The 25,387-nt window shown below is 41.2% G+C and overlaps 1 protein-coding gene across 4 annotated transcripts in view; it reads right to left on the bottom strand.

Moving 5' to 3' along the window:
* Window positions 1-25,387, bottom strand: part of CPNE4 (copine 4) — a 525,340-nt gene that overhangs the window by 171,822 nt on the left and 328,131 nt on the right. For all 4 annotated transcript variants that reach the window (XM_008009121.3, XM_073023607.1, XM_073023606.1 and 1 more), the window contains exon 4: window positions 889-960. In XM_008009121.3, the coding sequence (XP_008007312.1) occupies window positions 889-960 (72 nt within the window). The remainder of the gene's footprint in view (window positions 1-888; window positions 961-25,387) is intronic.

The following is a 25,387-nucleotide window of genomic DNA, read 5'->3' as shown; positions in this document are numbered from 1 at the left end:
TAGTTTTTTCTACCTTGTTTCTTTTGCTTGTCTTTTTTTGTGTGTGTGTGTTTGTTTGTGTTTTGCTCCATACGTCCAAATGGTTGGACCACATTCTCTACCTTTTTCAAGGTCTCTAACAGAAGATGTCAAAGTTTCCAATACCAGGCATTCCATTTGAAAATGTAAGCTCTTATTTAGAAATACGTCTCACATTACCCGATAGAACATTCTGCAATTATAGAAATGTTTTATAATCTACACTGTCCCATATGGTAGCTGCTAACCACTTGTAACTACTGAGTACTGGATATGTGGCCAGTGTGATTAAGGAACTGAATATTTACTTTAATTTTAAATAGTTTTATTAAAATTTAAATAACCACATGTGGCTAGTGGCTACTGAATCACACAGTAAACCTCCAAACTATTATATCAAAGAGGAGTGCTAAATGCTGAGCTCTTTGTTTCTTAGGCAACAAATCAAACCTTGAAGAAAATGCTATCAAAGCAAAATTTGAATTCTCAAAAGAAATGAGAGACAAGGACAGGTAGCTTTGTAGCTTTGATGGTGTGAAAATGCTAAACAATTCCATAATCTCACTGTGCTCAACAACGACATCTTTCTCCTCCACTAAAATCTATCTTGCAATTGCAGAAGTGCTTACTAGAATTAAATAACCTTGCTTTCAAATGCCTTTCCTTATTTATTTTTCCTAGAATTAGAAGGATCAAAATTGTATTGTCAGAAAACAGAAAGAAAAATAAGGGAGTGATTTCAATAGTTCAGTAGTTGTGGCGCCAACTCCCAATGTTACAAAGTCTGCTTCCCAAGTGTCCGGTTTTGGCTGGCCAGTCCGCCCAGGCTCTCCACTTGGGCAGACAGCTGCTTAGGGAGGCCTTGCTTACCGTGATGGACGATTTCCCTGCTGTGTTCCCATGCTTCAGCAAGGATTTGGATAGCTTTCTCTGGGAAACAATCTGCACAAACGGAAACAAAAGGTAGAGATACTAGTCATTTAACTGCAGATCTATTTAAAAAAATTTTTTTTTACAAAACTCTGCATTCACATTCGTGTCAATTTATATTTCAAGGTTTGTCAGTGAGCCTCTCCTAATATAGGTTATTCCCTTTTCTCTTTCTTCTTATGGTGTGTGATATGAGAGAGTTAGTGAGTGAAGAATAATTACAGATAATACAGTCAATTGGGAGGTGACTTAATTGTTGATGAAGGATTTACATTAAAATTAGACAACTTTGAACATGTATGTTGAGACAAACCAGATGAAGTTTCAAAATGATCTCAAATATATCATTAAGCCTCCAGGCAAAGTGGGAGATGGGGTGCAGGGAGGGAAAGGAACTAAAGGGCTAAGTATAACCTCTAGAGTTCTAGTTTTAACATATTCATTAGGAAGCCATAAAGTAAGTCATCAGAAAACTGATGCTCAAACAAGCTAATAGGAGTAATTGGGGTTCTCTTCATGATTCAATGGCAATGCACCTGTGCAATGACAACTAAAATCATCATCATATTGAAAGCTATTCCTAGCAGAACTTGCCCCATTCTGTTTTTCCTCTTTCTTCCTTTTTTGAAAGAGAAGTTTGACAAGGCATTGAAGCCATGATTGTTTGGAAACCCATGATTCTCAAAGAAGAAAAGGGTGAAAAGAACCAAGTTAAAGCTACACTTATGCTTACAGGGAACAACATCATCCATTGTGGCTGGAAGCTTCTATTTAACATGGTCCACAATGATCCTAGCTTTGTAATATTCATGGTATTGTGTAATATTCTCTCCTCAAGTGTGGGATGGACCCAGTGGACTTGCTTCTAAAAAATAGAATATACAAAAGTGATGGGATATCACTTCTGAGAATAGGTTACAAAATGACTGTGACTTCTTATCTCTTATATCTTATATGAGACGATATCTTATATCTTACCACTATCTCTCATTCTTTCTCTCTCTCAGAGCCTTTACTCTGGAGGAAGCTAGCTGACAGATGGTGAGTAGTCCTATAGGCAGACCCATGTAGCAAAAAACTGAAGTTTCTGGCTAAGAGCCAGAAGCATAAACCTGCAAGAAGATTCTCCTCTAAGTTGAGACTTGAGATAACTGCACCTTGAATGCAGCTTCATGAGAGACCCTTGCATTTGGCACTAGTAGAGACTTGGTGTTTTCATTACTGTAACACAGAGACAAAAATATATGAAGAGGACCCAGAAAAGCTGTACCCTGATCCCTGACATACAGCAACTGAGATAATAAATGTTTGGGTTTTTAAGCTCTCAAGTTTTGAAGTAATTTTTTATTAGCAGAGCAATGATACTATACATATATTATTCACAGAAAGACAGGAAAAGAGATCACCATGAAAGGCCAGGAGGTAAACTCATTCTTTGAAATCTTCATATATTTTTGTCTCTGTGTTACAGCAATGAAAATACCAAGTCACTACTAGTGCCAAATGCAAGAAGTCCAGAGAACTTCCCTAGGACAAGCAGATTTAAGGATCTTGATGTTCAGTCTGCTATAATCTGAAGAGAAAATATTTCTGTAAAAATGTCACCTGGTGATGACGATGATCATGATCATGATTGTGATGATGATGACAACAATGATAGCAATGTAGCAATGGAAACTCCCACTTAAAAAGTACATATTATCTTGGAGATGCTTTATTCATTCTACAAATATTGATTTGGCCCCCACTGTATGCTAGACTTGGTGGTAGGCACTAAGAATAGGGTGGTAAGTAAAATCGGACACAATGTCTAACCTCATGGAGTTTAGTTTCTCTGCAGGTTTTTTTCCAGCAAGGGAAGTGGGGAAGACACATGTGTAAATGACAAAACAAGGGTCATCTGTAAGCAGTAGCCAGGTCAACATCTGACTAAAGAAAGGCAACATATCCCATTTCCCAAACAAATCTAGTCTCAGAAATACTAATGTCCATTGTCATTGTGTTTCATCCACGTTGGTCACCTACTCCCCTGATGTCAGGAGACCCCAACAAACATCTCAGCACTATAATAGCCCACTCATTGCATTAGCAGGTGTGGGTAGACCATTTTTTACAGACAGTATCTTACAAGATTCACATTATCTTTATTCAAGGAAGAGTAAAGGAAACTTATCCCAAGAGAACCTGGATGGCCATAGTTCCCTCTCCTCATTCTTAACTTATCTAGAAATACCAATGTTTCCATTTGCAGGGAATGAAGAAAATGCTACTAGATGCCAGCTTTTGCCTTTTGCAAATGCTAGGAAGATAAGCAATTTCCCAGGAAATATCCCTTCTTAGGAAATGGGCATTTGGGTATAACAAGTGGTTAACTGAAAAAGAAAAAAAAGAAAAAGAACTTGTTTTACAGCCTCGAGGTTTCTGTCTCAGCTCCAAGGAATGAGTAATAATCAGGGTTTCAAATTTTTCATTGGAATAATGGTGGTCAAGCAATGAGTTTCCATTGATGTTGCCATTCTCAGGACAGTTGGGCAAAAATAGCAGGGAAGCCCAGCTGCAGCAGTGATCTGTAGAGGAAAGCCTATTTGTTGCAAATCCCACTTATCATGTATACTTTGTTGCAGCTGTAGCAACTGCACCCAGCTCAAAAACGCTTTAGGTCTTGACAGAAGATGAGAAAGTCAGACTCACAAGGACTCTCACCCTGGCTTCAGCTGACATTTGAGGCCAACGAATAGCAAATTGTGCCTGACATCAAGGTTAAAAGGGATGCATCTGTCAAAAGTTCCTTAATTTGATTCTTTACACTCTATGATGGGGTCACAGCTGCAAACTTTGGTATTCAACAAAGGGTGACGTGTAGAGGGAGGAAATAGAAGTTGCAATACTCTTTTTAGCAAGGTTGGACCAGAGAGACCTTAGTATCATTAGGCTTCTTATCTGCATCCACACGTGGATCTGGGGAGAAGTGCTTCTTCTCTAGTAGAGTGGACAATGCCTTCTAACAGCATGGGTCTTCAATTTTAGAAAAATGCACAGTTTCATTAAGTGAATGGGAACAAAGCAAGGAGAATAAAAAACTGGTATTTCAACAAGTTTATATTCAGCTGAACTTTATTCCAAAGTCTTTCAAAACAGTCATTTTGGGAACTAGATGGTCATTTTTCATGAGGCTGCTTTTATTGAAAATATTTTCAGAATTATTTTTTGATATTCTTTAAAATAGTTACAATGACAAATATTTATTGAATACTTTCTAGGTGGCAGTTACTGTTCACAGGCTACAATGGTGAAGAGAAACAGATTAAAAACATCTTACAATGTAGTGAAATCTCTACTAGCCTTAATTTGATAGCCCCAAAACATGCATTACACAAGTTTTATTCCTTAAAAGGTAAATACATATTATATGAAAAAGTGTTTGTGTAAATAAGTTTGGAAATTATAGAATTATACAAAGTTGAACATTTCAACTACAGGACTTCAGCAGAGCTTTAGTTGTGAATCCCATGAAACAAGCACTCTTACACTTGTTTGGCCCTAGAATTCTTTGGTACAGGAGTCTCTCTAGTGTTTTGCAAACTACTAGTACAATTACTAGGACCAATCACTACAGAGAACTAAGGTTTCCTGGTCTCACTGTACAGCAGGCAAGGTAAACCTGCCCAGAACTGCCCAGGCCTCCCTCTTGCAGAGCTTGTAGGACTTCCAACAGCCAATTCAGGCATCTCTTTGCCTGAAAGTTTCCTCTGGTATCCATGGCTACCATCCACAAGCACAGCAAGATGGAAGTGGGGAGGTAGGCATCCCTTGGGAGCAGATCTCAACCAGCGACTGATTGTTCATTGGTACATAAATATCTCGGCTCTTTTCCCTCAGTAGTGAGGGCTGACACTGGGTGTTTGTTCAACATGGGTGCCTGACTTGTCCCAGTGAAACGAAGCTCCAGTTTCTCCCAGTGGTGATTTGTTAGCTAATGCACCCGTTATTTTATTGACTGTTTTCTCTTTGCTATGTCATTTCTCTTTTTCTCTCCTGCTGTTTCCTTCACCTCACGAATAATCTACTTAGCCTCCAATGCTTGACAATGTCTGGAGGAACACAACCAAGACACTTATTCTGTGACAGATGATATGTGGAACACTTTTTTTTTTTTTTTTTAATTTATTTATTATTAAACTTCAAGTTGTAGGGTACATGTGCACAACGTGCAGGTTTGCTACATATGTATACTTGTGCCATGTTGGTGTGCTGCACCCATCAACTCGTCATTTACATCAGGTATAACGCCCAATGCAATCCCTTCCCCCTCCCCCCTCCCCATGATAGGCCCCGGTGTGTGATGTTCCCCTTCCCGAGTCCAAGTGATCTCATTGTTCAGTTCCCACCTACGAGTGAGAACATGCGGTGTTTGGTTTTCTGTTCTTGTGATAGTTTGCTAAGAATAATGGTTTCCAGCTGCATCCATGTCCCTACAAAGGACACAAACTCATCCTTTTTTATGGCTGCATAGTATTCCATGGTGTATATGTGCCACATTTTCTTAATCCAATCTGTCACTGATGGACATTTGGGTTGATTCCAAGTCTTTGCTATTGTGAATAGTGCTGCAATAAACATACGTGTGCATGTGTCCTTATAGCAGCATAATTTATAATCCTTTGGGTATATACCCAGTAATGGGATGGCTGGGTCATATGGTACATCTAGTTCTAGATCCTTGAGGAATCGCCATACTGTTTTCCATAATGGTTGGACTAGTTTACACTCCCACCAACAGTGTAAAAGTGTTCCTATTTCTCCACATCCTCTCCAGCACCTGTTGTTTCCTGACTTTTGAATGATCGCCATTCTAACTGGTGTGAGATGGTATCTCATTGTGGTTTTGATTTGCATTTCTCTGATGGCCAGTGATGATGAGCATTTTTTCATGTGTCTGTTGGCTGTATGAATGTCTTCTTTTGAGAAATGTCTGTTCATATCCTTTGCCCACTTTTGGATGGGGTTGTTTGTTTTTTTCTTGTAAATTTGTTTGAGTTCTTTGTAGGTTCTGGATATTAGCCCTTTGTCAGATGAGTAGATTGCAAAAATTTTCTCCCATTCTGTAGGTTGCCTGCTCACTCTGATGGTAGTTTCTTTTGCTGTGCAGAAGCTCTTTAGTTTGATGAGATCCCATTTGTCAATTTTGGCTTTTGCTGCCGTTGCTTTTGGTGTTTTAGACATGAAGTCTTTGCCCATGCCTATGTCCTGAATGGTACTAGCTAGGTTTTCCTCTAGGATTTTTATGGTATTAGGTCTAACATTTAAGTCTCTAATCCATCTTGAATTAATTTTCGTATAAGGAGTAAGGAAAGGATCCAGTTTCAGCTTTCTACTTATGGCTAGCCAGTTTTCCCAGCACCATTTATTAAATAGGGAATCCTTTCCCCATTTCTTGTTTCTCTCAGGTTTGTCAAAGCTCAGATGGCTGTAGATGTGTGGTATTATTTCTGAGGGCTCTGTTCTGTTCCATTGGTCTATATCTCTGTTTTGGTACCAGTACCATGCTGTTTTGGTTACTGTAGCCTTGTAGTATAGTTTGAAGTCAGGTAGCGTGATGCCTCCAGCTTTGTTCTTTTGACTTAGGATTGTCTTGGAGATGCGGGCTCTTTTTTGGTTCCATATGAACTTTAAAGCAGTTTTTTCCAATTCTGTGAAGAAGCTCATTGGTAGCTTGATGGGGATGGCATTGAATCTATAAATTACCTTGGGCAGTATGGCCATTTTCACGATATTGATTCTTCCTATCCATGAGCATGGTATGTTCTTCCATTTGTTTGTGTCCTCTTTGATTTCACTGAGCAGTGGTTTGTAGTTCTCCTTGAAGAGGTCCTTTACATCCCTTGTAAGTTGGATTCCTAGGTATTTTATTCTCTTTGAAGCAATTGTGAATGGAAGTTCATTCCTGATTTGGCTCTCTGTTTGACTGTCACTGGTGTATAAGAATGCTTGTGATTTTTGCACATTAATTTTGTATCCTGAGACTTTGCTGAAGTTGCTGATCAGCTTAAGGAGATTTTGGGCTGAGACAATGGGGTTTTCTAAATATACAATCATGTCGTCTGCAAACAGGGACAATTTGACTTCTTCTTTTCCTAACTGAATCCCCTTGATTTCTTTCTCTTGCCTGATTGCCCTAGCCAGAACTTCCAACACTATGTTGAATAGGAGTGGTGAGAGAGGGCATCCCTGTCTTGTGCCAGTTTTCAAAGGGAATTTTTCCAGTTTTTGCCCATTCAGTATGATATTGGCTGTGGGTTTGTCATAAATAGCTCTTATGATTTTGAGGTACGTTCCATCAATACCGAATTTATTGAGCGTTTTTAGCATGAAGGGCTGTTGAATTTTGTCAAAAGCCTTTTCTGCATCTATTGAGATAATGATGTGGTTCTTGTCTTTGGTTCTGTTTATATGCTGGATTATGTTTATTGATTTGCGAATGTTGAACCAGCCTTGCATCCCAGGGATGAAGCCCACTTGATCATGGTGGATAAGCTTTTTGATGTGCTGCTGAATCCGGTTTGCCAGTATTTTATTGAGGATTTTTGCATCGATGTTCATCAGGGATATTGGTCTAAAATTCTCTTTTTTTGTTGTGTCTCTGCCAGGCTTTGGTATCAGGATGATGTTGGCCTCATAAAATGAGTTCGGGAGGATTCCCTCTTTTTCTATTGATTGGAATAGTTTCAGAAGGAATGGTACCAGCTCCTCCTTGTACCTCTGGTAGAATTCAGCTGTGAATCCATCTGGTCCTGGACTTTTTTTGGTTGGTAGGCTATTAATTATTGCCTCAATTTCAGAGCCTACTATTGGTCTATTCAGGGATTCAACTTCTTCCTGGTTTAGTCTTGGAAGAGTGTAAGTGTCCAGGAAATTATCCATTTCTTCTAGATTTTCCAGTTTATTTGCGTAGAGGTGTTTATAGTATTCTCTGATGGTAGTTTGTATTTCTGTGGGGTCGGTGGTGATATCCCCTTTATCATTTTTAATTGCGTCGATTTGATTCTTCTCTCTTTTCTTCTTTATTAGTCTTGCTAGTGGTCTGTCAATTTTGTTGATCTTTTCAAAAAACCAACTCCTGGATTCATTGATTTTTTGGAGGGTTTTTTGTGTCTCTATCTCCTTCAGTTCTGCTCTGATCTTAGTTATTTCTTGCCTTCTGCTAGCTTTCGAATGTGTTTGCTCTTGCTTCTCTAGTTCTTTTAATTGCGATGTTAGAGTGTCAATTTTAGATCTTTCCTGCTTTCTCTTGTGGGCATTTAGTGGTATAAATTTCCCTCTACACACTGCTTTAAATGTGTCCCAGAGATTCTGGTATGTTGTATCTTTGTTCTCATTGGTTTCCAAGAACATCTTTATTTCTGCCTTCATTTCGTTATGTACCCAGTAGTCATTCAGGAGCAGGTTGTTCAGTTTCCATGTAGTTGAGCGGTTTTGATTGAGTTTCTTAGTCCTGAGTTCTAATTTGATTGCACTGTGGTCTGAGAGACAGTTTGTTATAATTTCTGTTCTTGTACATTTGCTGAGGAGTGCTTTACTTCCAATTACGTGGTCAATTTTGGAGTAAGTATGATGTGGTGCTGAGAAGAATGTATATTCTGTTGATTTGGGGTGGAGAGTTCTATAGATGTCTATTAGGTCTGCTTGCTGCAGAGATGAGTTCAATTCCTGGATATCCTTGTTAACTTTCTGTCTCGTTGATCTGTCTAATGTTGACAGTGGAGTGTTGAAGTCTCCCATGATTATTGTATGGGAGTCTAAGTCTCTTTGTAAGTCTCTAAGGACTTGCTTTATGAATCTGGGTGCTCCTGTATTGGGTGCATATATATTTAGGATAGTTAGCTCTTCCTGTTGAATTGATCCCTTTACCATTATGTAATGGCCTTCTTTGTCTCTTTTGATCTTTGATGGTTTAAAGTCTGTTTTATCAGAGACTAGTATTGCAACCCCTGCTTTTTTGTGTTCTCCATTTGCTTGGTAAATCTTCCTCCATCCCTTTATTTTGAGCCTATGTATGTCTCTGCGTGTGAGATGGGTCTCCTGAATACAGCAGACTGATGGATCTTGACTCTTTATCCAGTTTGCCAGTCTGTGTCTTTTAATTGGAGCATTTAGTCCATTTACATTTAAGGTTAAGATTGTTATGTGTGAACTTGATCCTGCCATTATGATATTAACTGGTTATTTTGCTCGTTAGTTGATGCAGTTTCTTCCTAGCCTTGATGGTCTTTACATTTTGGCATGTTTTTGCAATGGCTGGTACCGGTTGTTCCTTTCCATGTTTAGTGCTTCCTTCAGGGTCTCTTGTAAGGCAGGCCTAGTGGTGACAAAATCTCTAAGCATTTGCTTATCTGTAAAGGATTTTATTTCTCCTTCACTTATGAAACTTAGTTTGGCTGGATATAAAATTCTGGGTTTAAAATTCTTTTCTTTAAGAATGTTGAATATTGGCCCCCACTCTCTTCTGGCTTGAAGAGTTTCTGCCGAGAGATCTGCTGTTAGTCTGATGGGCTTCCCTTTGTGGGTAACCCGACCTTTCTCTCTGGCTGCCCTTAAGATTTTTTCCTTCATTTCAACTTTGGTGAATCTGGCAATTATGTGTCTTGGAGTTGCTCTTCTCGAGGAGTATCTTTGTGGCGTTCTCTGTATTTCCTGGATTTGAATGTTGGCCTGCCCTACTAGGTTGGGGAAGTTCTCCTGGATGATATCCTGAAGAGTGTTTTCCAACTTGGTTCCATTTTCCCCCTCACTTTCAGGCACTCCAATCAGACGTAGATTTGGTCTTTTTACATAATCCCATACTTCTTGCAGGCTTTGTTCATTTCTTTTTCTTCTTTTTTCTTTTGGTTTCTCTTCTCGCTTCATTTCATTCATTTGATCCTCCATCGCTGACATTCTTTCTTCCAGTTGATCGAGACGGTTACTGAAGCTTGTGCATTTGTCACGTATTTCTCGTGCCATGGTTTTCGTCTCTTTCATTTCGTTTGTGAGCTTCTCTGCATTAATTACTCTAGCCATCAATTCTTCCACTTTTTTTTCAAGATTTTTAGTTTCTTTGCGCTGGGTACGTAATTCCTCCTTTAGCTCTGAGAAATTTGATGGACTGAAGCCTTCTTCTCTCATCTCGTCGAAGTCATTCTCCGTCCAGCTTTGATCCGTTGCTGGCGATGAGCTGCGCTCCTTTGCCGGGGGAGATGCACTCTTATTTTTTGAATTTCCAGCTTTTCTGCCCTGCTTTTTCCCCATCTTTGTGGTTTTATCTGCCTCTGGTCTTTGATGATGGTGATGTACTGATGGGGTTTTGGTGTAGGTGTCCTTCCTGTTTGATAGCTTTCCTTCTAACAGTCAGGATCCTCAGCTGTAGGTTGTAGCTGTAGGAGATTGCTTGAGGTCCACTCCAGACCCTGTTTGCCTGGGTATCAGCAGCAGAGGCTGCAGAAGATAGAATATTTCTGAACAGCGAGTGTACCTGTCTGATTCTTGCTTTGGAATCTTCCTCTCAGGGGTGTACTCCACCCTGTGAGGTGTGGGGTGTCAGACTGCCCCTAGTGGGGGATGTCTCCCAGTTAGGCTACTCAGGGGTCAGGGACCCACTTGAGCAGGGAGTCTGTCCCTTCTCAGATCTCAACCTCCGTGTTGGGAGATCCACTGCTCTCTTCAAAGCTGTCAGACAGAGTCGTTTGCGTCTGCAGAGCTGCTGCGTTTGTTATTATTTACTGTGCCCTGTCCCCAGAGGTGGAGTCTACAGAGACAGGCAGGTTTCCTTGAGCTGCTGTGAGCTCCACCCAGTTGGAGCTTCCCAGCAGCTTTGTTTACCTACTTAAGCCTCAGCAATGGCGGACGCCCCTCCCCCAGCCTCGCTGCTGCCTTGCCGGTAGATCACAGACTGCTGTGCTAGCAATGAGGGAGGCTCCGTGGGTGTGGGACACTCCCGGCCAGGTGTGGGATATGATCTCCTGGTGTGCCTGTCTGCTTAAAGCGCAGTATTGGGGTGGGAGTTACCCGATTTTCCAGGTGTTGTGTGTCTCAGTTCCCCTGGCTAGGAAAAGGGATTCCCTTCCCCCTTGCGCTTTCCAGGTGAGGCAATGCCTCGCCCTGCTTCAGCTCTCGCTGGTCGGGCTGCAGCAGCTGACCAGCACCGATCGTCTGGCACTCCCCAGTGAGATGAACCCAGTACCTCAGTTGAAAATGCAGAAATCGCCGGTCTTCTGTGTCGCTCGCGCTGGGAGTTGGAGACTGGAGCTGTTCCTATTCGGCCATCTTGCTCCGCCCCTCCGATATGTGGAACACTTAATGCTAATTAGATGAATTCATTTCTTGTCATTTAATGATCAAACTCTTTCTTGTCTCTAAGCAATTGGGATGAAGGAATCAAGTCTTAGAGAAATCAAGGAGTTCATCTAAGGTCAGTTAGTGTTATGGATGAAATTGTGTATCCCATATTGAAGCTGTAACCCCCAGAGTCACTGTATTTGGAGATAAAACCTTTAAGGAGATAATTAAGGTCAAATGAGGTCATAAGGATAGGGCCCCAATCTGATAGGACTGGTGTCCTTATAAGAAGAGACACTGGATCATGTGCATACATGAACTCACACACATTCTCTCCCTCCCTCCCTCCCTCCCCTCCTCCTTTCCTGCCCACTTTTCCCTTCTTCCTCCACTCTTCCTCCTCACTTTCTCTTCTCTCCCTTCAATCGAAAATTTTTATTCATTTTTCAAGCTCTACATGAGAAGTTTGGAATCATTGCTGTGGTAGGAGGTAAGTGAAGTCACTTGTGGAACCAAGAAGGACTTTATCCTTGCTACTCGCATTGTGTACCACTCCCCCATCCGGTCCCCTCCAACAGCAGCAGCAAGGCTGGGGAGCTTGTTAGGAATGCAGACTCTCAGCCCCACCCCAGACCCACTGAATCCAAATCTGCATTTTAAGGAGACCCACAGGTGCTCTGCAGGCACACTGATGTTGAGAAGCACTGAGCTAGAAAGGGAGAATTGCATGTAGAAAAACAGTTTGAATATAAAATGCTCAGATTTTTAAATATCTTTGGAAGGGCTTTTAAATTAATCTGTTCTGCTGATTTGGACTTTCATTAATAGGTAAAAGTTGTAGAAACAGAGGAAGGCACAATGCTGATGCTTTCTTGGTCACTCTGGGGACAGAAAGGGTGATGTGCATGTGTGTCTACATTTTATGTAAATTCAGTACAGTCTTCAGCTCCCCAGTGGAGACCTACAAAAGCACCACCCTAGGCAGGCTGAGTCAGAATAACAAGAGCAATAGGTATTCTATTAGTTTGGGCTTCCCATCTTAAGCTTTCTATTTCACAACGTTCTAATTACTTCAAGTGTAATTACAGGCTTTTACCCTGTCTCTGACTTCATTAGCAAGGGAAGGAATGGAGGGAGGGTTTCAGAGAGAGATTTAAGGACTGCTTGTGTATTAATTATACACCTTTGCTTCATCTCTTGGGTAATGCCTTGTCAGCATTACAAATGACCCAGCTCAGTTATTAGCCAGAGGCCATCTGCCCCTCACTTCACCCCCACCTCTACTTCTCATCTCCCTCCCCCAGCCACACCAGGTGGCAGCCAGGAGAAAGAGAAAAGGACTCACATCCCCTAGCACCTAATGTCCCGGCCAGAGCATTTTGTCGGGTCAAGGGCACGTGGTATCTTTTCAATCACTGCCTTTGGTGGGTTGTAAGTTGTCTTCAGTGAGGTTTGACACCTGAATGTTAGCAGCTCCTGGGACAGAAGAAGCTTGAAGGAATTCTTTGACCATTTTTAAGTGAAAGAAGCAAACTCCCATTTTGAGATAATACAGTTAGGCTAAGTATTTTTGTTATTGTTCACAGGGAAAAAGACCACAGGCTCAAAAATAACTAAGGTCACACAGCTATTAAAGGGTCATAATAAACACTACTTTGAAATCACTGATTATGTGACAGCTACTGCTGTAAAGTGCCTTATGTATATTGATTCACTTAATTCTCTTGACAGCTCTGCAAGGTAAGTATTATAAGCTTACATATGGATGAGAAAATCGAGGTATACAGAATTGTAAACCAAAAAATGAAATTCTAAGCCTCCCTGACCATCTGAATGGATTCCTCCCCTTGGCCAAGGGTATTCCAAACTTAAGAAAACTAGTTTAGGAAGGGGGAGTCAGACATGCCTCATTATACCCTCCTCCCTGTTGGCATTCAGACCCAGCTGACCAGCATTAACATCAACACAGACTTTAAGACTCTTTAAGTCTGATAAGAAACAAGTGTCATCTTTTCTTTGCAGCCTGCTACCTGGACGCTTCATCTGCATAAAACCTTGGCCTCACCAACCTTTAATCCAGGCATTCTTTTCTATTTATTCCAAGTCTTTAGACAATACTGTTTCAACCCATTGCCAACCAGAAAGTTTTTGAATCTATCTATGACCTGAATGCCCCCTACCCCACTTCCAGTTGCCTCGTCTTTCCAGACTGAACCGATAAGATGTATATCTTACATGTATTGATTAATGTCTTATGTCTCCCTAAAATGTTGTAGCCTGACCACCTTGGGCTCATGTTCTCAGGTTTTCCTGGGCCATTGGTCACTCATGTTGTTTGGCTCAGAATAAATCCCTTCAAATATTTTACAGAGTTTGACTCTTTTCATTGACCAAATATATTCATTTGCTAGGGCCTCCATAACAAATGACCATAAACTTTGTGGTTTAAAGCAACAGAAATGTGCTCATGGCTCTGGAGGGAAAAAGTTTGAAATCAACGTATTAGAAGAGCCACACTCACTCCAGAGGCTTTAGGGGAGATTCTGCTTCTTGTCTCTTCTAGCATCTGGTGGCTGCTGCAGCGCCTCAGCTTGTGGCTGCCTCACTCTACCTCCTTCTTCAAGTGGCCCTTTTCTCTTCTGTCTCTCCTCTGTGTCACTAGAATTGGGGCCCACCTGGTTAATCCAGGATGACCTTCTCATCTTGAGATCCTTTACTTAATTAGATCTGCAAAGGCTCTTTCAAATAAATTCACATGCACAGGATTTAGGACTCAGGGCATGGACATATCTTTTTGGGGGCCACTGTTTAGCCCACTACAAAAAGAGTAAGTAACTTGCTCAAGGTTCCATAGCCAGTAATTAGCAGAGCTGGGGTTTGAATCCAGACAGTCCAGTTCCAGAGTTCATTCTCTTAACTGCTAAACTCTCCTGTCTCTGATAAATGACAGAGGCAGGACTTGATCAGGCCCTGAGCTAAACCCTATGAGATACACAGAGTGATTCACACTCACTCTTTATCCTCAAGGAGCTTACCATTGAGGAGACTTCCCTCTTACTCAAACCACTACAAGGGCCACTGAACCAGCCCCCTAGCTTCACTCTTGCTATAAAATGGTAGAGCAAGCATCACATATAAGGCTCCAAATACTCTCCCTGGTATGGAATCTTGGGCAGATTAACCTCTCTGAGCCTCAGTTTCCTCATCTGTGAAATGGTAATATTTTCTATTCCACGGGTTTATTGTATATCTAATGAGCATTAACAAGATCCCTGCATCAGGCATATACAAATGTTTTGGAAATGCTATTTTCCTTCTTTTCTCTCCTATTCAATAAATCCCCACATAGAGATAATTATAGTCACCTATTAGCTTGGACTGGAGTCCTGGTTGTGGAAGGGATGAAAAGGGGTAGATAGTAGAGATATTTGAGACACTGAATTGATGGGCCTTCATGACTGATTGATGGGCTGTGGGGTAGAGAATGAGTGAGAGGCACGAGGGAAAGCCCCTAGACTCTGGACCTCTGACTCCTGGGAGTAAGAAGGAGCTACTGAGTGAGCAGGACACATTAGAGGAAGGGGAAGATGGCAAGGGGTGTGCAGAGGGCAAGAGGAGATGAAGAGCTTGGTTTTGGGCTGCTGAGTGTGAGATGTCTGTGAGTCATACAAGTGGAATTAATATCTAGAGAATGCTGAATACATGAGTGTGGGCTCAAAGAAGAGTCCTGAGCTAAGAGTCTCCAAGTATAGATGATAACTGGAAGGGTAGGAGCTGATGGAGGAATATATAAAGAAATAAAAGGGTGTGAGAGTGAGGCAGTCTTCCAAGCTGAGAACGACAGTGATGTCTCCTGTCTTCAGTGTACCCTCAGCCTCTGAATAAACCCTCTGAGGGGACCAGCCCCCAAGGCCAAGGGGGAGCTGAGGGATGACACACTCTCCTCTCTGTCTTCTTTGCTCAGGCTGGGGCTAGCGAAGGCTCTGTGGGGGGACATTCAACTAGGACAGAGGCTGTATCCTTGTTTTTGTGGTGATAGAAGCTTTAAAAGGAAGGAAGTGAAAAGTTGGAGGTATTACTGAGAATGCAGGAGAAAAGGCACTTTTGTGCACTGAAAGGGGCAGTGTAAGTAATGCTACACTTTTTCTTTGGGGATATTTGGCAGTTTATAGCAAGGACCTTAAAATGAATGCTCAAATATTGCACTGTTACTAATTCGTTCTAAAAAAAAATCAGTGTCTGAGGGCATAAAGATACACACACACACACACACACACACACACACACACACACATAACATAATACTCATAAAAATGTTGTAATTCTAAAAACCTGGAAACAGCCTTAATGTCCATGGTAAAGGAACACATTACATGAATTCTGATATCAGGATGTTTAGTAGTTATCTCTTAATGGTAGGCTTTTTATTAGTTATCTCTCAATGGTGGTGATTTTATTTTTTCTATTTCTAAATAGTTTTTGCAATGAGCCTATATTATCTTTGCATACAGAAAAACAATAAAGCCATTTCCTACAAATAATGCAATGGAGGGATGGAAAATTCTTGCTTGGCTTAAACTGATATCATGGGGGAATTTCTTGGGTGTCTGCAGGAAGAGCCTGGGATGCTGGTCCCACGGCCTCTAACAAAGCTGAAGGAGAGTCATAGGAGCAAGAGACTCCAGCAGTTATTAGAGTGCAGTATCTGGTGAACCTGGGGACCCAACCATTTAAACGCTCTATCCCTGTGGACCCATTGGTGATGCAGGCTTTGCAGATGTTGTTTCTCAGCAATCAGCCATTCTCTAAACCTTGTGTTAAAAGTGCTGGCAAGGAGGTTGTTGCAGACTGACCAAGGCATGGAACTGTTTAGTAGCTGAGGTGGGGATATTGTTTCAGAGCCAGAAGGCTGAGTTTAACTCATGCCTCACTCATTAGAAAACCGGGTGCTCCTAAGCAAGTTACTTCAAGGTTCAAATGCTTAGCAGCGAAATGAGGAAATAATGACACTTACCCTCAGGGAGTTTGTGAGGATTAAATGAGATAATTGGTACAAAGCTTTCAGTGTAGGGTCTGGCAGAATATAAGAAGTCTTGCTCTTCCCTCTGCCTGGAACGCTTTTCTAGATGTCTTTGCATGATTCATGCCCACACTTTTACACTTTATTCTGGACTCTGCTCAGAAAGGGCTTCCCTGACATTCCTACCGAAATTAGCACCCACTCCCTTCCCACCACCCTCTATTTCTTATCCTATGTGTGCTTTCTTTCCTGAGATCATTATTATCTGTTATTGAATCATGTAGGAATAGGTAAGCTCCAGGAGGCAGGGCTTTGCCCCCTTTGTTCACCGCTGAATCTGCAGTGCCTGGAAGAGTGTCTGGCACATAGTAAGTGCCAATAAGTGGATGAAAGAATCCATACATATTTATTTGAATAAGTGAATACATGTATATTAGCTTTTTATTATTATTGATAGCATTACATAGATGCATTATACATTGAATAAATGAATACATGTCAGTTATTTTCAGATTATTGTTACCCTTAACTGCCATATAAACAATAGATCCATGTCAAGGGAAAGATGGGGTCTAAGAGTATTGTGGTCCAAGAGTATTTCTGTGGAGTGTCCATTTGCAGATAGATGTTACAGGTCTGCCTGAGCTGGGAAAAATAGACATTTTAGATATAGGAGTCAATTTATCAACTTGTGAGGAAGGACACTTTTATCCTTACTCTGTGGGCAGTTTTACAGTGACAGCATTTGGGAAAAATTGCTACTCTACCTTTTCAAATTTACACCAGCTTGTAGAAAATAAAAGTGGTTTAGTAAGCAACGTGGTATAATGAGAAGGCAGGTATTGAAATCAGAACAACTTAGGTTTGAAAATTTGCTCTGCAGCTTACTGTCAGTGTACTCTTTGGTGAATTAGTTGAGCTCCCAGAGCCTAATTCACAATTTGTCAAGCAGGGTTGACTGGCCTCACATAACATAATACCTGAGATATAACAAGAACCCCTGAAAATCAGTTTCTTCCCTTCAATTGACGACAACCAAGCAGGAAGTCAGTGGGAAGACCTGGGGCATTCATAAAGGGATAAGAATCTTTTTCTCATTAAGTTTATAAAAGAAAAGCTCAGAGGTAATGTAGCTTAAAGGTAAGGGAAAAGTAGTTTAGTACTCTGACTGAATCCAAATGTCAGGTGTTAAGCCCTTCCTTTGCCACTTAAGGAGACATGTAATCTTTGCCTAGTGATGATAATAATGATGATGATAGTGTTGGTAGCACCAATCTCATGATTGCCTGGCATGTGATCAGCTCTTAGTAAATACTAGCTATGCAAATGATTTATTATCATCAAGTGGTCATAAAATATATTATCCAAACTGGGACACTTTTGAAAGTGAGATGGGACAGTGTTAATAATTAAGCTATGATAGTAAGTGTAAACTGGAGAGGCAGGGGCAAACTGAGTCCTAGGTTTCCCTATCATCTCACAATAGCTGATATGTAAAAGTGAATTCCTCCTTAAAGAGTATTTAAGCATTGTCCAGGAGCACCAGAGAGCAGTACAGAGATGCCTGCCCTGGCTGGCTACACTCAGCACTGCTTTTGTCTTCTCAATTTTAAGCTTTTCTGATTCAGTCTTGCTGACTGGTGCCCTGTCAGCACATTTACTGTAATACCAGTTTTCCTGGTTTGAATCTCAGTGGGGAGAGAGAAGTTTGGGGGATATGTGCTTCTTTGTTTCTGATAACTGGCTTGAAAATGTGTGCTGGCCTGAGCCTCCTGATGAGCAGATGCTGAGGAAGAGTGAGGGAAGCACGAGTAATCAGCCCACCCCGGTCTTATCTGGAGATGAGGCCCAGGAGCATGCACCTTTGCTGACCTGTGCTCACACGGGAAGGACTCTTAACAGCTCATGTTCCATGCAAAACAAAGCTAATTAATTCATACCCTGCCTCATTTTATCCTTGAATCTGAAACCAAGACTCGTGGGAATGCTTTTGTAAACCAAGCCGTTATTGTTTTCCTCCCCCTCAACTTTATTAGGTTAATTTAAAGTAAAACTATTCTCTTTCCCAAATAAAGCTTGAAATGAAGAGCCTAGACTTGAGAGGAATCTCAGAGCCTCGCTTTCAGTTCCAGAGATGTTCCTTAACTTATTTGTTGTTCGTGCCCCATGCCCTCCTGGGTCTCTTCTGTAATCAAAAATAGTATTTCAAAAGATCAGAATCAAATTAGCCTAGCCAACTCTCCTCCCTGTGAACGAAGGGGTAGGGACTAACATCTGCAAACTGATCTCTCAAAAACCTCACAGAAAGCGCAGCTTCAGCACGCACCTCCCCAAAAAGGATTTCCCACAAATTTCCCAAGTTAGAATTCTTTACAAGTTTTAAAGTTCTTCCACATTTGTTTAAAAATCTACACAATGTTGATGTGTCTTCCTCCTCCACTTGAGTGTCAGTTCTTCGAAGTCAGCATGCAGGTCTTATGATGATGTTTTTACCTAACATTTATTGTAATATTTTTCAGATCATAGATGTGATATAGTTTCCTTTTAGAAATACAAAAGCACAGATGGAATTTCCTACATCATCTATAATCCCACCACCTAGATGTCATCACTGTTAACATTTAAAAATATATCCTCCCAGTCCCTTGGCCTGTGAAGAAATGGTTACTTTAACACTTAGCACCATATTTTTAATCCCCTGTTGGGACAGGTTAGCTTTTTAATGGCTACAGTTGATATTCAGAAACATTTATGATAATAACTAAATTTCATAAGCGGTCTAAACCAACAAATATTCCAGAAATCTTCACAACTTCTAAAATAATTGTAGTAAATGTTATAAATAGTTCAAGAAATCTAGTTTTTAGTAAATAAAAGTAACTGGAAGAGAGTTGGTTTGGGGGTTAATGTATTATTTAGTGAATTGGCTTTTTGGTTATTGGACTTCAACAAACTGGCCATTTGTCATACTATGAATTCAGTTTATGGTGTTGGACTGTTTCACGCTTTAGGGCTAGGACAAGGACACACATTTTTATTTAAAGCAGCCAGGATACTGATAACTGAGAAGGTGCAGCATGGCACCATTGGTAGGGGAAACATAAGGGCTGAATGATGGGAAGAGTATGTGCAAATGCCATGGAGATAGCGATCTGAGGTGGTGGAAATGGGATTGGAATGAAAGCTAGTTGGAAACAACAAAAGTGGCAGCTGTGGGAGAGGTCCTGGGAAACTGCCAATGCAGGTGGCATAAGTCGCTCCCTGGATGAGTAGGTAGGCCCAGGACACACTGATAGGGTGGTCTGGGGTCTGGGTGCCCTGCACCAGCCTGGCTTAAAGGATTAGGATTAGGACAAGCACCTGTAGCTGCTTTTTAGCATTGATACACTAGTCCTTGCAAATTGTCATACAGCTCCAAAGCTCTTGCCCTCCTTCTTTGCACCAATATTGAGCTTGTAGAAGTATCATACTAATGAATGTGAGTGTATATGGAAAAGGGCCTGTGTTAACTGTCACTAAATACATCTTTTTAAAACTGTCTTTGAAATTGTTTTCCTGGGGGCTACCAGGTAGGTAGAATGATACCATTTATGACTGAATGACATCTATGACTTTGCAGGAGGTAAATACTTCATGCTGAGAGGAGATGAGATGAGATGAGATGAGAAAGAGTAGTGGAAGGGGGAGAGAGTATCTTGAAAAGAAATGAGAATGTTGGGAGAGATGTTGAATTTCAGAAACAAGAAAAGGAAAGAGATGAATGAGAATCACTATTAGGACTGGAAGGAACTTAGAGATGAATCAATGCAAAACCTTTGTTCTATAGATGAAGTCACCATATAACAGAGAAGTTAAGCAAACTGCCCAAGGCCATATAGAGAGTTGATGGCAGATCAAGACATAGGACTCATGACCTCAGTCCAGGACACTAAAGGAGTTTTAAAAGTATAAAAGGAGGACTCCAGAGAAAGTAGAGGGATGTTTCTAGGATCCAAAGTTATAATTCCTTGCCTGTTAAGAAGTTAGAAGAAAAGAGCAAGAATTAATCATATTCTCCCTGTAGAAATGGGGGCCTTCTCACCCACAACCACCCTACTTAAATCCCAGCTGCCTATGAGCTGAACAGACAGTAGTAAAAAAACAGAACTACTTCCCAGGATTTCTTAGCTAGTCTATGGGAGCTGAGATGATGTGATTACTTATGACATCATTCATCACTCACATGGCTTCTGCTTGCAGTAATTCTGCAAAATAAGGGCAAGCTTTGCATGTGAGAAGTAGAAGGAAAATGACTTCCCTGCTGCAATGTGTAAATTTGACTTCCCTGGGTCATCAACTTTATACCATGAGGATATTAGATGTTATCCAACAAAATGCTAACCTGTGGAATCTTGCTGTGGGTATTACATTGAGTTTGAATAGCACCCTCAGCATCATCATAACACCCAGGGTTCAGCAATCAGGCTCATCCCGACACTAAACCTAATACCCATTGATCAACAGCTTGTGGTCTGCCCACTCTTTCAGGGACCACTGTGGCTGACATAATCCTAACATTCACTTACGTCAGGAAGGAGACCAATGGATAATAGGTCCATTTAACTGCATTTAATGAATGGGAGAAAAAACTTTGGCACTCAAAATCTATACCAAGAGCATAAACTGAAAGCTGTGTACATTGGCCTTTTTAGTACTGTAAACTTTATAAAGTAATTTTTTTTCTGATCACCAGATGTTTTCTTTGTCCTCTTTAATTTCTCCAGATAATTACCCAAAACATTAGTTCCTTTCTTAATTGAAACTAGTAATACAGTGTCCGAGACTCATTATCATCCTCTTACATGAGACATTGGGGCAGGGCTTCTCAAAGTTTGATGTCTGGACCTGCAGACTAAGCATCACCTGGGAACTTAGAAAATGCAGATTATTGAATCTCTCCCTAGATCTTTTGAATCATAACTCTGGGGGTGAGGCCTAGCAATTTGTATATTAATACGCCTCCAGGTGATTCTGCCATATGCTCAAGTTTGAGAACCACTGTCCTGAGGGAAGATAGTATATAATCTCTCTCTCATGAATAAGGGTCAGAGGATTCCTGACAGCCCAGAACTTCTTCAAGGTGTCACAAATTTCCCAGCCCCGCTTATGATGACAGAAAGCAGGAAGTTCTTGGCTTTGGCAGGTGTCCTCCGAACATTTTGGGAAGAAATACACTGAAGAACAGCTACACAACAATGAAGAGAAGATGACTTCACACAGTCATAACTGTCCTCCAAGCCACGGAGAAGAGAAAATGCCTGCAAGAAAAGCAATGATGAAACCATTGCTTTTCAGGTGCAACCACTGAATTTTGATAAGGGACTTTTCATCATGGTTGAAGGTGAAAGGAAGGTCAGAGCAATGTACCTTCTGGGTGCTGAGTTTGTAAGATTCTGGTTTTTGGAGGTTGACACATTGACATTTTTTAAGAAACCATATTATATTTAAAGTAAATTCAGTAGAGAAGCCCAGAGAGAAGATGATCAAGCCTATTTTTCTGCAGAAGGATTCCTAGTCTGTCTCTATCAGCTCATGTAAGACAAATAAACTTAAGAAGAAACAAGACACCAAAAACTAGCCAGGTCAATTCCAACTTGGCTTTGCATTCATAGATACTACTTGATCATTTATACTAGTTAGTGGCAAGCTATTAGAATAGATGGAAAAAATCATAAAGGGCTTTGGAGCTAAAGAGATGGACAACTTGCTGTGTGACCTTGGATAACTTACCTAGCTTTATTCAGTCGCGGTTTCCTCAGCTGTAAAATGGTAATGTAAAATGGTAATAATGGTAGTGCCTACTTCCAAGGGATGTTGTGCTGATTAAATGAATTGCAGTATAGCAATGGCTTCACCCAGTGCCTACTAAATAAAAGTGCCTGGAGTTAAAAAATTCCTTTAATTATTTTTCTTATTTATGACTCAGTTCCACTGTCTTTGGTGGATGAATAAGTGGGAAAATATGAGGATGAATGAATGAGTTAATAAGCAGTGAAAGAAAAAATAAAGGCATCGCATTAAAGAAGGTCAACTGGCTGTTCTAGGCGGTGAAGTATCACATCTCTCTTTGGCATACCCGCCATTGTATGTAGCAGAGGAGGGGCTTAGCTCCTTGATTTCTTTTGGGCAACAGAAATCTAAGGAAGGTCTCCAGACTTACCCAGAGGAAGGCAGCTTCCAAGCACCCTATGTTCTTGTGATGCATCCCCCTCATCCATCTGTCAAGAATGGTCAATTCTGCCTTGAGTTTCCCCGAGGACCTGAGCTTTCTTTGCTTTCTTTGGCATTTTTGCTCAGTGTGAAGTCACTTGCTGTGCTTGTACTCAGCTTTATGACCAATGCCAGTTTCTAGCATGCTTAAGGCTGCTATTTTCCTTTCCTAAAGGCCAAGAGTCCTGCTGTTTCACAAGGCAGAGTGAGAACGTGGCAAACTCAGCCAGAGACAGCAAGTACTACAGCAGCCTTCAGGAGGCGGACTCTGAATGTGTGACTTCCTACATGGCTTTGGGGAAGTCACTTTCTCTCTCCTTTAGGGCCTTCACTGTGGCAATCCCTGTCTTGCCACAGTTAGGGCCCAAATTAAAATAATTGCCCCAACTTATTTCAGAGACCTGATTTAAAACAATTTTTACTTAAAAATAATATTGGAAGAACAAATACACGTGTATGTGTGTGCACACACATAATATTTAAAATCCAACTAAGTAAAATACTTGACAAACCCAAGGCAATGTAAGTTCAGTTTTTCCATTATATTTACCCAGGACGTAGGTGCTCTCACAATGTTTTCAGCCTTCGTGTTTCCCCCTTTGTTCTGAAAACATGTTGGTCTCTACAGGCATTGCCTTTTCTTACCATTTCCTAGACTCTTGCTGCAGTAATAACAGCTTCCCCATCCTGAGCGCTCCCTCCAGGCCAGGGATTCTGTTAAGCATTTTATGTGCATTATTCTACTTGATCGTTGCAGTATTTCATGAAGTCAGCACTATTATTATTTCCTTTTTTCAAATGAAGAAACTGAGGCTTAAGTAGCTGCAGGAATTTGCCTCTGGACAAACAAGTTGAGAGCAGCTGAGCTGGGATTTGACCCCAGACCATCAGGCCTCACACCATGTGCACATGAGCACTGTGAAACAGTGCCTCAGACTCTGACCCTGCCCGCCCTGGGGGTGCCCAACATCTGCATCTAGCCATTCCCTGCCTATCCAGGCAGAACACAGGAAAAAGGATCTTCTTTTTACTTTGGAGTTTTAAAGAAGGAGAATGTTGATGTCTTTTCTTTCTGCTTGATCGTACTGGAGAGGAGCAATTTAGAGAAAAGAGCAAAACCCCCATTCACGCCAAAGTGTCAAAACCTGTGAAACCACAAAGGGTAAAAAGTTCTGTTCTGCCTGTCCTTCACAAAGCTTTTAGTACAAATGCATTTGTCTGGCATATTACTCCACAGGTTAAAACACTCAACAAAGATTTTTTTTTTTTAAAGACAACATCAAGTTCACACTTTTATCTGAAGGATAGTGGAAAGAGATGTCCTTACATATGCCTTGATTTTTTAAATTCTTTATTGTTTGTTCATATATGGCGTGTTCAAAAAATTTCCTTTCAAAAGTAAAGATAAAACCGCCTCTTTGAAGAATCTCATCCACTCTAATGTTAGCAGCTATCACCTACAGGGATTAAGCTCCCAAATCTATATTGTCTATTCGACATCCATGTCAGCTGTCAGTTGTCAACCTCCTCTGAATTCTCCACAGACATCTGCACTGAACAGGCCAGCATCATGTTATATTCCTCACCCCCATCCTGGGCATGATTGATTTCCCCTTAAAGACAGCCAAATCGCTCCCCCAGTTAGCTAAGCCAGACACCTGCAAACTCTTCCTCCCTCACCTCATCTCCAAGGCTTGTTGATTCTGCTCTTGGACAGGCTCTTTTCTGGGCCCCTCTTTTCAGTTTACATAAATACTGCCATCCGCATTTCCTTCCTGTTATTACACGAGTATCCTAATTGGTTTCCCTGCCACCCACCGTTTATGGGGAATGCCAAAGTTATTTTCTTTCTTTCTTTCTCTCTTTCTCTCTCTCTCTCTCCCTTCTTTCCTTCCATCTTTCCCTCCCTCCCTCCTTCCCTCCTTCCTTCCTTCCTTCCTTCCTTCCTTCCTTCCTTCCTTCCTTCCTTCCTTCCTTCCTTTTTTTTTTTGAGACAGAGTATTGCACTGTTGCCTGGGTTGGAGTGCAGTGGCAGGATCTCGGCTCACTGCAACATCTGCCTTCTGGGTTCAAGGAATTCTCCTGCCTCAGCCTCCCAAATAGCCGGGATTACAGGCGCCTGCCACCATACCTGGCAAATTTTTTGTATTTTTGGTAGAGATGGGTTTCACTATGTTGTCCAGGCTGGTCTCAAACTCCTGACCTCATAATCTGCCTGCCTCAGCCTCCCAAAGTTCTGGGATTACAGGCATGAGCCACCTCACATGGCCAAGGTGATCTTTCTAATATACGCATCCAATCTTGTCCTTTCCCCAGTTATTAGGACCTCAGTGCGTCAAATCCAGGCTTTCCAAAGTTCAGAGAAAAACACTTAAAAATATCAGGACCAGTTCTTTCTTTTTTGTCTGGCATCCTCTATCCTTTTCACATCCTCACTTGACCGCTCAGCCATACTAAGTCACTTAAGAGTTCTCTGCCATTGCCTTCATGCTGCTGTGTCTTTGCGTGTACCAGTCATTTTGTCCCAAGAGTCCTTATTTCTTTTCTCTGTTGGTGAATTCCTGCTTATCCTTAGGGATTCAAGTCCAGAGACACCTTTCTTGTGAGACTCCCCTGCTTCACTTTAGGTAGAGGTCTTTCCCCTACAGCCCTTGGAACACATTTCTATTGCAGTGGTTAGTAATATGCATTTTGAGTATTTATTTACCAGTCTGTGTTTCTCAGATAATTATAAGCTTTTCTGAGGCAGGGCCTCTGTCTTCCTTTTTCATCTTTGTGTCTCCAGAACTTAGCACAGATATACTTGGCATATCCAGGGTACTTGTTAAATGTTTGTTATGAAAGCTTTGCATGAAATTG

Source organism: Chlorocebus sabaeus, chromosome 15, assembly GCF_047675955.1.
Source record: "Chlorocebus sabaeus isolate Y175 chromosome 15, mChlSab1.0.hap1, whole genome shotgun sequence".
NCBI lineage: Eukaryota > Metazoa > Chordata > Mammalia > Primates > Cercopithecidae > Chlorocebus > Chlorocebus sabaeus.
Note: the sequence above shows the minus strand (reverse complement) of the source record. Positions and strands in the feature narration are given on the sequence as shown.